The following is a 14,446-nucleotide window of genomic DNA, read 5'->3' as shown; positions in this document are numbered from 1 at the left end:
CAACAAAATGAACGAGTCAAAAATAATAGATTGATCATAAAGCACCCTCAGTGCTTTCGCGCTTGAGTTGTGCAAAATATGAGTAATAATAACAGTAAAAATGAGAAACAATAATTACTTGAGTTTCTATCGAAAGTGTTTTAATTAGCGTCATGTTTACAACCCATGCATTCTCATCATTTACATAAGTTTCAGGTTCTAAGAAATATTCCTCATCGTAAACCGGACACATGGCATCCTCAAGAACTAGATTCATGGTTCCCTGGAAAATTAAATTAACAACAATACATTCACTGCGAAAAAAATAACGAGAATAAATAATATGTATAACTGACATTATAATTAAATATATTACCTGTGTGCCAAGCGATTGAGTAATAAACACTATAACGATCGGTAATATCATATTTTCGTGTAAGCTGTTATACCTACGGATTATTACAGTACATCTATGATCCATATAACCGTAATCAGTCTTATATTGCATCGAGTGATTTTAATTAGACCAAAATTTCCCGACCACTGGTGACGTAAGTATACACGAAGCTATCGACACAAAATCAATCAATAACAATATAAAATTGTGATATAATAACAAGACAAAGCAAATAATCAGTGGATCAATTATGCCTGGAAGTCTGCGTAGACCTATATATTATATAGCGAAGCAAAGAATTACCACGAAATTCAAAACTTATCTAATATCTCACTTCCCTGATTAAAAACTCTGATTGGTTCCGATCGAAATCCGATAGACTTTCAATCAGAATTCATTGGTTTCAATCAGAGTTTTAAATCAAGGTTAATCAGAAGGCAAATAATGCTACACAATAAAAAAAAAAAATAAATAATAGTAATGACTGTTTTACTGATTGGCTTGATTGACGGTTTTATTCAATTGCGAACTTTGCATGTTTAATTACATGTCGATAGCCTTCCGATAGTGCTGTCTGTAACCCCACATATTATTAAAAAAGAATTAGAGACCTAAAGATGCAAAATTTTAAAAAATGATTTCAACTCGAAGGCATTTTAACAAGCCGCTTCAAAACCTCTCTATGCACAGACAAATTGAGACAAATTTTCAATTTGTATAGAAATGTTTACTAACACCACTGGACACGGCGTTTTCCTAGTCATGATAGCCCTAAAAAATGTGGTTGGACGCTAGCTCTCGGAAAAGCCGCTTCCCGACAGTTAACAATAATTTTAATTCCTAACAGTTTCTCCCGTTGATTGATAATTGTCCGTGAGGTTCTCACTGGTGTAGGTGAATAGAATGAGGAAACGGTAATCCGTTAGGCCGGTCACTTAGTTCATTAATAATAAGTTTATTTGATAATAACTAAACTAATTTTACTACCAGAATTACACCTCCTTACAGTACACGTATTTTATAAATAATGATTTCCAAAAGGGATATAACAAATATAATTAGAATAACAAGTAAAGTATTGATATGACGAGTAGTCACAGTATAGTGATATAACAAGTTACAATAGAAAAGAAAAAAACGCGTGACAGCACGTGCCATGCGAGAGATCGAAGTGAAGATCGATGCTCGTGTTCATTACTACGGGGTTTGTTTTTTCCCTCTCCGCGTCGTCGGGGACGTCACTAGATTTTGTTAGCCAGCGTCAGTAACGGGAACTTTGGAGCGCCAACTTCGGGTGGAAAAGTGCAGAACGATTTGCATTAAGAATTTTAAGACACGCTTTTTTTTACACTTTGACGATTCGTTTTTTACTGTGTACAAAACTAAATTCATCGTTAGGTGCATTATTTACGTAGAATGTAGCAATTTGATTATTTGAGTTAAGTAATGCCATGAAATTTTCATATTTATAAGTTTCATCAAGTTAAATTCTAGGAAAACTAGAGCTGTAATTTTCGGATCATCTCAGCATGTCAAGATTGAAGAATGTGTTAATGCGCCTAGTAAAGTTGTAAATAGTGAAATTATAGAATATGTTACATCGTTAAAATATCTAGGTATATTAAATAATGTCTATTTTGAGATAATTTCAATTCTCATTTTTTTGTTAATAATTTATGTATCAGTTATTTACAATTACATTACTGTTATAACTTTGGGCTATACTTAGGTTTCATAGTTTCTTACAAATTTACATTGTACAAATTATTATTTGATGAAGCGAAAGGTGAAAATGGGCTTAATTCTTCAACAGAAGACCCAGGATTCAATGAAATCAATTCTTGATGATCGGGAGATACATTTTGTATCCGATTCACGTACTCATTCACTTTTTTAGTAGTGTGATGGACTGAAAGGCGATCAGGTTTTAAGCCAATACTTTTTTTGTTCCTATAACCGAATAAATTATTAGTAAACCTCTACCTTCAGTAACCGAAAATAAAATAAATAAAAAGTCTTACCTCTTTTTCAAGTAAAAATATATAAATCCACTGCCAAGAATTAGAAGCAACAACAACGGAACTAGCCAGTAAACATAAGAAGCTTTGATAATAGTTCCAACTGTGAATGTTGGTGACTTCCAGATTATTGATCTTACTGTTTGACTGTCATGAACTACAATTACAACGACATAGGATTTATCTACATGGAGCGGACAATTTATATTTCCATTGTAGCTCTCACCATCTCCAATAATGAATACACGATTCATTTTTTTTCTGGTCTAAAATTAAACTTCCGTGAATAAAAAGCAAAGCTATAATGGGAATAGTATAATAAAAGTTTTTCACCAGACCCGCGCTGAAAGTTGGAATTCTTGCCCTGTTTAGAGAGAAGACTCATTATTTTTTGTTATGAGGAAACAAGTTATAAAAATTAGTGCATCCCTAACAACACGATTCAATGGGAATCTAGCTTAGATTTCCAGGTGGATTCCCACAAGGCATTTTCGGATGGATTTCCATATGGTTTCCTATAGGAATCCAGTATTAACCCTTTCCCGATTTGGAGTCTCGAGGAGTCTCGGTGTGAGCTGTGTGAAGATAAAACCAATCACAGTTCATAGTAAGGCTGTGTGAATATCGGTTCAATCGTATTAGTGCATGCATGTTCCTACTTCTACTATTTTTTCTGCCCCTTCTCTACTGAATAGACTAGCGCTCTTTCACTTGAAAATGGAGACGTACAATCCGAATGAAGAGTAGGGATTCAAGGTCAACCGAGAAAGGGTTAATTCGTATGTAGATTCTTGTGTAGTATCCCATGAAAAGCTACGACATCTCGAGCTATATAGGAATCCAGAGTGGATTACAATATGGAGCTTGCAATGATATCTACAGGAATCTACACCATATGGAAATCCAGTTCAGATTTCCTCATGGATTTTCTTTATGAGAATTCAGATACCCACAGTTTTCTATATGGACTCTTTTACATAGGAATCCAGGTATCTATAGTTTTCCATAGGAATTTCCGATACAAGCATCCAGGTACCCATATCCTCCTACATGGATTTCTTTGGATTCCTAAACAATCCCACATAGAATTTTTTTGATAGGGATACGCTATTCTTCCCACAAACAGGCGAAAATTTCAGCTTTTAGACATAGATCTAGTGAAAAATAGTATGCACACCCCGGAAGAAGGTAGGACATCCCAACCTGCGTGCTTGCCACCTTTGTTCCGGGAACGCAATCACACACGCGGATTGGAATGTTCTACTTCCCTCTTTTGGTGTGTAGGGTTCTACCGTAAAAGAAGCGGCAAGCCAAGCTGATTCATGATATTCCAATCCAACGTCATTTTCAAGAGTAGAATCTAAAGATGAACCTTCCTCACACATTGATTCTCCCTTAACTACAATATTTAAAATACTATTAACTGTGTTATTAACTATCGGTGGTATAACAACTTTAATTGTTGAATCATCTCCACTTGCAATAAGATGTGGTTCAAATTCAAAAGCCAACGTATTACGTGTTTCAACTTCTATAAATGATTCTAAACCATGTTGCAGTTTGGTAACGCCTTTTACTGATAGTATATAAAGTGTAGATGGTAATAGATTTATATGAGTACTGTAGTCCATTTTATACTCGGTTATCGGAAATTCAATTTTTTTATAAATTTTGTTGAAATCTTCTCTTAGCTTTTCTAATCGTGACGAAAGTATTTTGATAGTAATCATAAAACTTTTCAATGGTCCTCCGGTTATCCAAGGATGTTTCCACCGTAGATCAACTACTCCTTTATCTATTTCTTCAATAGATGTTATCTCAGGTGCACTTGGAGCTAAATATAATGTATCAATAAACAAACAATTACTTTTAATGTTTAAAAATGATTATTCTCGTATTTTACCTCCTTCATGTGGTTGATATTCAACTGTATCAACATCTCCACCTTTATTCACACCTTTATTGTAAGCTCTTACTTCAATGTATTCTCTAGTTCCAAATGGTTGTTTAATAGACGTACACAGCAAATCTTTCCACAGTTTGCATGTTTCATTAGGATATACTTGAGCAATATCAGTAGTTTCAATATTTGTGCCCGAAAATCTGATTGCATAGTAAATAATTTCTCCATTTGTCGGTGACAGTGGTTTTTGCCATCGCAATGTCATCGTTTCTTCTTGCTGATTGACTTCCACAATTTCTAATTTTTCAACTTTTGGTGGTGCTATTGAATAAAATAATTTTAATACATTTCTTTTCTAATCAGTCTGATACAACTTACGACTTGGATCCGTCTTGAAAGAAATTTCAGCGTAAGCTGTTTCATTGTGTATTCGTTTGGGATAATGCAGTACATAAACTCGAGCGCGGTATTGTTCATCACCATAAATTCCTTTTATATCTGTCAAATATACTTTGAATTCTCCTTTCAAAATTTGAAAGCTAAAATTTCTGACATATTCACTCAGTCCAACTAAAACGAATCGTGCGTCGATAATCGGCCCCGTAATTAATGAGCAATTAGATGGTTTTCTCCATGTTATTATATTTTTTTCAAATTTCAAGTCTTCAAATATTTCCGTCGGTATTTCTGTATCAATATAATTTATTCACATGGCTGTTTTTATTTATTGTAAGATTAACTAATTACTTTGAACTGTTTACCTAGTTGATCCGTATCGATCCGTATTTTACTTTCATCTCCATGGCTTTTAGAATTATAAGCTAGAATCGTAACTTCATAAATAACATATGGAATTAAATCAGTGAATTTGTATGACATTCTAAAACTATCTGAATCATTCAATAGTACAGTTCGGGGAGTCATTAGACTTTTGGGAGTTTCTAAAAAACTATCTTCACAACCTGCATGTTGAATTACCTAACAATTAATTAAAAAAAAAATATTCGTTGAAGATAAAATAAGTTTTACGTTAGAGGAGACCAGGTATGATACAGTTGATACTCTTAGTTGAAAAATATAATCGAGTAACGAGTAAGATAGACATTAACCGAGGTATAATCAAAAATCCGCATTGCGCGTGTTATCTAACCACAGCTACCACGAGCTCATACCTCTATAGGGTCCAACACTACTATACCATCTCAGAAAATAAATAGACTCTGGTTGAAGTGGGTTTGGAAAGATCTCCCGTGGTACCAGTCTCCCTGCGCTGATGATCTGCGTTGGTGAGACGCAACCTCTCCTCAATACCCTAAAGAAGGTTTCCTCCACGTGTAATCAATCAGTTTGGAACAAGCTATTATCCACTTGTTCAGTCCCTGATGAACTTTCTACTTTCCCAGCTTTTAGACGTTCTAATTATCCAAGCCAAATCAAAGTCTATAAAGCAACTCCGGGAGGGGGGGGGGGAGTGCCACAGCGGTCATAACAAAAAACTTAACGACCGAAATACGAACATTGATCAGCGTTGAAAGGGAGGTAATGCCCTCGCATTCTTCGACGCTGATCGATGACCGCTGTGACAATCAATCCGTGAGATAACCGTACCCAGTCTCCCCTACTTTAAATAATTAATTACTCGAATTGTTAAATTATATCCCAGTATCTTTCCATTTGGAAAAATTGGAGGAAACCATCCAATTTCTGCTTCCGTAGCATGTACTGAATCATGTTTAATCAATTCAACTTCTGATGGTTCTATAGGATTCAAAATTTTAACGTTTCAATTACTATGATTTTATGTTTTTCATAAATGCATAATCATACATTACCAGCTTCAAGTGTATGAATTTCCTGACAGAAATTAAATTTAACATCCGCATTGTTTAAACAAATTCTATAGTGTGTAAATGGAGCTAAATTTGTAAATAACATAGGAAATTTGTGAGGGACATGATTTATATTTATGGGATAGGACTTATTAGAATTGAATATCATTCTTAGTTCCACATTATACCAACTATCAGAACATGAAGAAGCTTGCTTTAAGAAATAATTAAGATAATTAACATTAAAAAGTTATATTACATATATAATTCATCTAAACAACTTTTTATATTAATCTCTTACCTTCTGAGATATTCTTTTGAGTAATATACTTGTTTCACCAGATTCAATTTCAAACTTCGAGTCCCCTAAAAATTGAAAAATTATGCATTCATCCCATCAACTATAGTATACATCTAGTGATATCGAGTATTATCTCGTGCGTTACCCATATAGCATTTTTTTTCAAGGCTTGCACAAACCTATTCTTAAGTGCGATAGTTGCTAGTATCACCTTCCACCTATGGGTCTTGCTCCAGATATTTGGGGCAGATTTGAATTGCAAGTCTTATGCTAGCCTTACACAAAAATATTGGTGGCTATTATACCATTCTAGGGGGAAATCAGCGTTGGAAGAATATCAAATTTACCTTACACATGGCTTGCTTAAGATCTGCTCAAGTTAAAACGAGGGGGAAGGAATAGTATAGGGAGTATCGCGCATCTTGAGTAGATCTCACGCAAGCCATGCGCAAGCTTCTTGGGTAAGAAATGTGTCAGAAACTTTGGCTGCACCATGTTAGAAATATCTTCAATATTCTTGCCTACATACCATGAGCAAATCATGCACAATTTTCAATTTAGTTTCTTGCTACATAATCTTGCGCAAGGTACATATGCAGAAAGAGACACTACAGTAACTATAAGCCTTACTCAAGGTTATATTCTTATACAAGGGCACTTGCTTCAGTACGTGATATTTGGGATGGTAACACTTGCTTCACCCGCGCAACCAAACCCACACTCGAGTATAACACCGATTCCACAAGATGTATAAGATACTATTAAACGACATTAACATGTGAAAATGAAAAACTTACAATCGCATAAAGTCGAAAATGTTTTCCATGCTCCTTCCATATGTTTATATTGATTTTCATCATAATGAATAGTTGCTAATGATCTTACCGAATACTTTGTACCAATAGTCAAATTAGTAAAAATTGCGGAGTAAATTTTTTTTTTAGTACTATTGATGTCAAGTACTTCATCTGTTGCAAGTTTACTTTGACTTTTTTCTGAATCTGACTATTGAATAATTTTTTTTTTTTTTTTTTTTTGTATAAAAAAATAATGTATATTAAATGTTTTTATAATATGTTAATAAATTATAAAAAATTAATTACCTCAATTTCAAATATGAATAAGATTATAACATGCTTATATTCATTCAGTTCCGGTAAAAATATTTTCACAGTGGTTTCATTAATATGATCGATACTTGGAGCCGGTGGAGACTCGATGACTTGAGAAATTAATAAAAAATTGATATTTGAATCGCTAAGTTACAAGAAAAGAATTCTTTTTTTTTTATTGAAATTCAATAATTAATATATTTTACCAATATTACAGTAAGGTGGGATATGAAAACGATCTGTGGATTGAACACATCCAGAGTCACATTTGCCGTCATATCCGTCGCACCGTTCATTGAGACAATTATCACAAGTTTTTCGGCACTCGAAGCCGTATGATCCGCGCTCACATGCTAGATAAAATATATTTAATAAGCGCATCATTTTGAATTTTGATCATTGTATTAACCTTTTAGCGCTTGACCATGAATTCCCACTCTATGTTCAGGCAGGTCGTTGTGAAACTGATTAACCAGCGTTTGCAAGCCTCAAAACGTCTCGGTGTGGGGTGAGTGGGGAAAGCGTGAATCAAAAAGCATCGTAGATAAGTGTGCGTGCAATGTGAGAGTAGTAGTGTTACTGTGTGTCCCTTTCGGTTTCGGTTCGGGCATCGTGATCCGCAATGCAGGAATCATCAACTTTCGGCTCGTAGTGTAATATACTATTTTTCTACAATACACCCCTGCTGTGGATGTTACGAGCTCACTCCTGTTTTACAACGATCCCCCTGAGTATAGAGTGGGATTTCGAGGTCAATTGATAAAGGATTAAATCACTCACGTTTTTGACATCTAAAACCAGAGTATCCTTGTGTGCAAAAGCAACCATTTTGCGTACACATTGTTATGTGATTGCAATAATAACTGAAGTACTTACTGCAAGGAGTAGAGCAGTATGGCCCAAAACTAAAGTTCGGACAAAGAGGGAAATCCTCTATACACATTATTATTATGATTATTAAAAACAGTCATTTTTATAAATATGAAATTAGCTAAATAATCATTTCAAACCTGGTGGATAATAGAAATTCGAAATCGAACTAATTATTTCAGTGTTTTCTTCGATATAAGAAAATCTTTGACAAGTCACGTTTGGCCATGATGGAAATGGATGACTATTGAGACTAACTACATTTGTTGATATTGTTTTGACAGCTCCTACATTTTACAAACATTACTTGTTAAGACATCGAAAAAGTTGAAATAATAATTAAATTAGTATTTGGTAAGAAGATTAAATTACTATCTGGTAAGCACTTTTCAAATCGAGCTAAAGCCCAATGGTACTTGGTATCGTTTCCAGTGGCTGCAAGTTTTGTTGTTAATTCCAGTGTAATTGGACTTTGATACTTATCAACATTGGAAGCATTTATTCGAACATATTGCCAAATGGGTAAGTCATGTTTGATATTTTGATAAGCGAGTGATCTCGAAATTATTTCTGTTCTCTGTTTTGTCCCGTTTCCATCGACTAAATTTATAAGTAATTCACATTCTGGACATAAGCCGACCAACATGTCAACGCAAATTGTGTGAAAATAGTCAGCATTAACTGGTGGGCTAGTTAATTTGGCATCAGGTTGATGTGTTAAAATATAGTGATCTATTATTAAAAAAAAAAAATGGATTGAATTAATATGTACAGATTGACTATATACTTATATTTTTACTTTTCATACTTACATTCATGAAAACGGTAAAGCATTTTCATGTTAGAATCTGGGTTTCCATAAAAGACGTAATGAATTTGATCGACAATATTAGATGTAAAATCAGGATCGGAATAAGTTAAAATTAATTCATTTGGATTAAATAATTTGATTGTTTGATTTTCAGCTTCCCATTCAATTATGAATGTTCTCCACTCAAATTCAGTTAATGGAAAGTGCTTAAAAAAAAATATTGTTTGTGGCAATCACATTTTTTGTTATATTACTTGCGTTGAAACAAAGAGTTCTAATGTCCGTATATATTTTATCGAAATAAGCCAATTTAAAGCCGATACGATTTACTGGATTGAAAAATAGCGGTTTCTTCTTCAGAGCAGAAAACTTTTCAAAAAGAGTTTTTACCCTTACTTTTTTAAAGATTTTAACCCTCTATAGTATTTTAGGCACCTAAGGAGTAAAGTAAGACATTCAAATCCACGTGGGTAATTCCCTACTAAAAAGAAAGAAAAAACAAGAATAGCAAACGCATGGATAGAATATCCTACATTCCTCGCATCAGGTTATTGTAAACCTCAAAATAATCATGTGTCATTCAAATTATTCAAATCAACATTTGAATTTGTACAATGCGTTAATAGTCTTAAATTGTCTTATTTCGAATGGATCCAGATATTAAATCTCTGAATTCTAATTCAGGAGATTAAAGAAATTATACATATAGCACGGGATAAAAAATATGACTAGACCAGAAATTGTAGCCCTCACTTTCAGCTCGGGCATTTATCCTCTGTTACGTCCAGAACGATGTAAGTATTAATTTTAGTCTCTTATTTCGAGTTAAGGCACTTGAGGCATTTAGTCAGTTAATGAGGACTTCGTTATTCGGTATCGAGTCAATAGTAAAAACACCCGATAAACGGTTGACCTTGCGGGCCAGCCCCAAAACTTCTCGCTGTTTTCGAGCTCCTCGAGAGAAAGTCGCAAAGGACGATAGATGATAGCTTGTTTGCATCTTAACTGATTATGAATGGAAAGAACCCTTTTTAGGGTAATGCGAGGTCGCGTCTTACCATTCTGTCTCGAATCGATCTTTTGACAAGTACAGGGAACTGATACCACAAGCGGGCCTTCTCAAGCTCACTTCTTTCAGAGTCTCTTTATTTCCTGATACAGAAGGAGTGTTAGGCCCAGAGGTTTGGAATCGTGGTCATTGTGGTTAGACATCACACGTCAATGGGGGGAGTTTTTTGAACTAACTTCCGTTTAACGTCCACCCTTGGTCACTTGATTACATTTTTTGACTAAGGGTGTCGTCTGGGAAGGAAGTAGGGACTTCGCAGCACGAGTATACTTAAAATAGGTGAGAAAATGGTCTCAGGTAAACGGGAAGTGGGTTTAGGCCCCGTTTCATTAATAATAAGAATCAACTCAAATGGGTTAAAAACCGCATAGAAACCAATTCACCTATATTGATTTCTGTAAGACGTATTTTACTCCATAATACCCTCATCTGAAATCGTCTTGTTTTATCCCGTGCCAGAAAATGTATAATATTTTAATAATAATATGTATTAATACTATTTTATGTAAAGTTAAAATTTACTTGTGTTACAGAAGCCCGTAGAATACTGCAATTAGATCCAGGAGTCGGAATCCCTGACGGTATTCCGTTCTCACATTTTCGAATCGCCGTTATAGTATTATGCCAACCACCAATAATAAGCCAATAGCAAAAATCATGACTGTAATTTTGACCTCTGCATAACAAAAACTGTGCATTAGCTAATCCGCGAATCGAAACTACTAAAGCGCCACTTTCGTGAAATGTGAAGTGAGTAGAATTCTTATGTCTATTATCTGTCACCGGATAAAATTCTGTATCATTTTCATCAAACTTACTAAGTTCTTTGAAATCTATAAAAATAAATTTATTTTGATTATTATATTAACTATTGTATTTTTAATTCATCTGCATTAATGTTATGATTAATAAATATTAATTGAAATAATCTTACGTTCCCATCGATTATCATAAACAGGACCCATAGGAACATCTAAAGATGATGTTCTATTCCATTGAGAATTATGATGATTCCATTCAGTGAAACATTCCCAAGAATCAATGTCAATATCACATTGTTTTTCTTCGCTACTTGAATTCATTGAATAGTCATAATCTAAAAATTTATTATTGAAGCTAACATAAGCTTACAATTTCCTAAATACTTATCACACAATGAAACAAAAAAAAATTTATGTATCATGAAATATAATATTATGCAAACATAATTTTTAAAAGAGCATTCGGCACCCGCAATGGAAATAAATTGCTTATTAAGGTACCGGCGGGTAATAAGGCCTAGCTAAGGGATATTTTGAATAGAATGAAAAATATTGCATTTAATTATCGAAATGCAACATTAATCTTTGTTTCAATACATTAGCCATTAAATGTAATCAAGTAATGGTAATTTTTACCATAAACAAACGAATAATTATACTTTTACAAAAACCATACGAATAGGCCTTATTTTACTATGGTAGGGCAATAAGGCCTACGGGTTAAACAAACTGGAGTAGTTTAACTATACTTAATAAAATTGGTATTAGAGATGAATCATCACTTAAATTTAGCAACAATATTTTTTAAGAATCAGTCACGGAAAATAATATGTAGTATCATTTACTACAAGGTTGCAGTAAATGTGTTTGTAGTTAAAAATACCACATAAATGATAAAAGTTACTAAATATGCGACAAATTTTACTAAGTTAATAAGTTGAATTTACTCTTATCTTGCGGTTAATTCTACTGCACACTGCAGTAACAAATACTCCAGGCGGGAGTTAAGAGTACTACAGAAGGAGCACTTCCCGCTATTTCGCCAGTTTGAGGTTAATCTGTTATGTATATTCAATTATTAAAGCGTCTCATAAATAATCACCTGACGTTTTTAAAACCCAAAAATTAACAATTTTTAATTTTTTTTTATTCTGCTTGTTCTTACGGCGCATTTATGATAAAAAATGTCGTGAGAAAAAAAATAAAGATTTCGATAGCTTTTTTGCCTTTAAAAGTTGGAAAAAAAATTGGCTTTCATGTTTTTGGATAAAATTTCTATTTAATCTTTTTTGATAATATTGATGTATTTTTTTTTAAAGTACATAAAACAATGAATAATTAAAAAAAAATTGATCAATTTGATAACAAAAAACTTAACATGACCCAGCATGGGTGGTCCCTATTTGTAAATAATTACCATGTTTAGTATATACAAATAACTCAATAAGTGGTTTTTAAAAATAATTTATAAAAATTTCAGGTTATATACTGTTTATTTTTACGTAACCGTATATCGAGTAAATTGAACTACAATTGGAGTTACAAATGCCGCATGCTGTGGCATATCTTACTTTTTTCGATAGTTGACGTTTAACTACAATATTGTAGTAAATCTAACCACAATTTGGAGTTGTGTCATGTCATACTACAGCCTGTGGTAAATGGAAGTCCAGTTGTTATTGCCATTACTACAATTCATTTTCCGTGGAAGACTAGATTGCTTTGCTCAACAGCACTTAAAATTATCAGCATTCTTTTTAAGAGTCAGAAGACTAGATTGTTTTATATAATTTCTTCTGCGCTGCGACAGCATATGGCGGATGATGAAATATAGAAGACAGAGAACGTGGTATCGGAACTCTATAAACTTGTCGTAAGATCTCTATGTAAGACCCTTCTTTTAGAGTAGCCTTTAACGGAGGCGGTTGTTTTAAATATCATTTCTAACGTTTAGGCCTTATTATCCGACAGGCCTTATTACCCGCAGGTACCTTATACGAAGTTTCATTAGAATTGCAGTAGAATTGTGGTCACTATCGTGGGAGAACGGCACGTTATATCGAATATATATAAACATTTGAACCAATGGTATTTTTGGAACCTACTCGACTAGCTGAGACAGAAAATCGTAAAATTTTGTAAATTTGCGTCATGAAAACAAATACAGTACCCTGATTAAAAAAAATGATTTGGAATAATTCAAAATAATTTGGAAAGATTTAAAACAATTTTAATCGTTTAATATATAGATACACTTAACATGGAACAAATCATATTTCTTAATCAGGGTAGTTAGATTTCTATGAAATCTACTAAGAACAATAAATATAAATTTCAGGGGAATGACAAATTTCTTGACTAACTTTTCAACAAAATTGTATTTATACGCACCGTCCATCTCTTCATCAATGTAATCGTCATCAATTATCGATGGATTCCACTCTATTTCATTATTCCAGATAACTGCATCTCTCGGATCGTCACTAATGCAGACAAGCAGTCGACCTGGACTATGCACATAATAATGTGGTAACAATTGTTGCTCTTCACGAAATATATTTAAATGACCGGTAGTAATAAATCCAATGCAAAAAGTTGCTACAATAAATAATAATAAATACTTCATTTGGCAAATAATTGTAATATAACTGTACTTTAATGTTTTGCAACTAATGGAATAATTTTCTGTGTCCAGTGATAACGTTGTTTTATAAAGAACTATCTTTAAATAATAAATAATAAATTACCGATAACCAGCAATGAAGATGGTTAATATATTACACTATTTCAAAATTCTCTAAGGAAACTGTTTCATAACATCTTTATTTAGTAAATAATGCATACATATTTTTATATAAATAGTAAACTTTTATGAATGAAATTTAAAAATATATAAATATATATATATATATATATATATATATATATATATATATATACATACACCTTTGACACTGTAGTGCAAAGTTCTTCAATGTATAATTATGCATTCAAGAGTAAGTTATCAGTTAATATATTATCAGTTAATTTGAATAAAATATGTAGTGATAATTTTTTTCGATAATATATTATAAATGAATATATACTTCTTGCGAATTAGAAATTAACGCTATAAATTGCTTGATTGTTTTTTTTTTTTGTATGTGAATTTTTTTAAATGAAATTTTTTTAAGACGATTTGCTTCAATAATCAATGCTGTATATTTACATTTTTCCATGCTTTAAATTTATAAAAGTAAACGTGTTCAAGAATTAAGTTTATTGAAATTATGATATTTGTTAATTTTAATGAAAATAATAATGAATTTACACTACATTTAAACTCAAGAAATCCTAGAGAAATTTTTTTCCTTTATTTTTATGAGTTCGAATATTATAGAAGACGTCTCTGAAAAT

At 32.8% G+C, this 14,446-nt stretch overlaps 1 protein-coding gene across 1 annotated transcript; it reads right to left on the bottom strand.

The window, feature by feature from the left end:
* Window positions 1-2,118: 2,118 nt before the first annotated feature.
* On the bottom strand, window positions 2,119-13,738 carry LOC103576526 (uncharacterized). Its single transcript, XM_053738493.1, has 19 exons — window positions 13,442-13,738; window positions 11,224-11,385; window positions 10,812-11,122; window positions 9,222-9,426; window positions 8,782-9,141; window positions 8,550-8,696; window positions 8,320-8,472; window positions 7,746-7,892; window positions 7,531-7,649; window positions 7,225-7,432; window positions 6,428-6,492; window positions 6,130-6,340; window positions 5,937-6,055; window positions 5,059-5,275; window positions 4,676-4,984; window positions 4,298-4,618; window positions 3,687-4,228; window positions 2,398-2,660; window positions 2,119-2,326 (listed from the first exon to the last, which is right to left on the bottom strand). Exons 1-19 carry the CDS (start codon window positions 13,674-13,676, stop codon window positions 2,119-2,121), a joined length of 4,302 nt encoding a protein of 1,433 aa, XP_053594468.1. The 5' UTR covers window positions 13,677-13,738.
* Window positions 13,739-14,446: the final 708 nt, after the last annotated feature.

The sequence above is a fragment of the Microplitis demolitor genome, chromosome 4, assembly GCF_026212275.2.
Source record: "Microplitis demolitor isolate Queensland-Clemson2020A chromosome 4, iyMicDemo2.1a, whole genome shotgun sequence".
NCBI classification, from domain to species: Eukaryota; Metazoa; Arthropoda; class Insecta; order Hymenoptera; family Braconidae; genus Microplitis; species Microplitis demolitor.
Note: the sequence above shows the minus strand (reverse complement) of the source record. Positions and strands in the feature narration are given on the sequence as shown.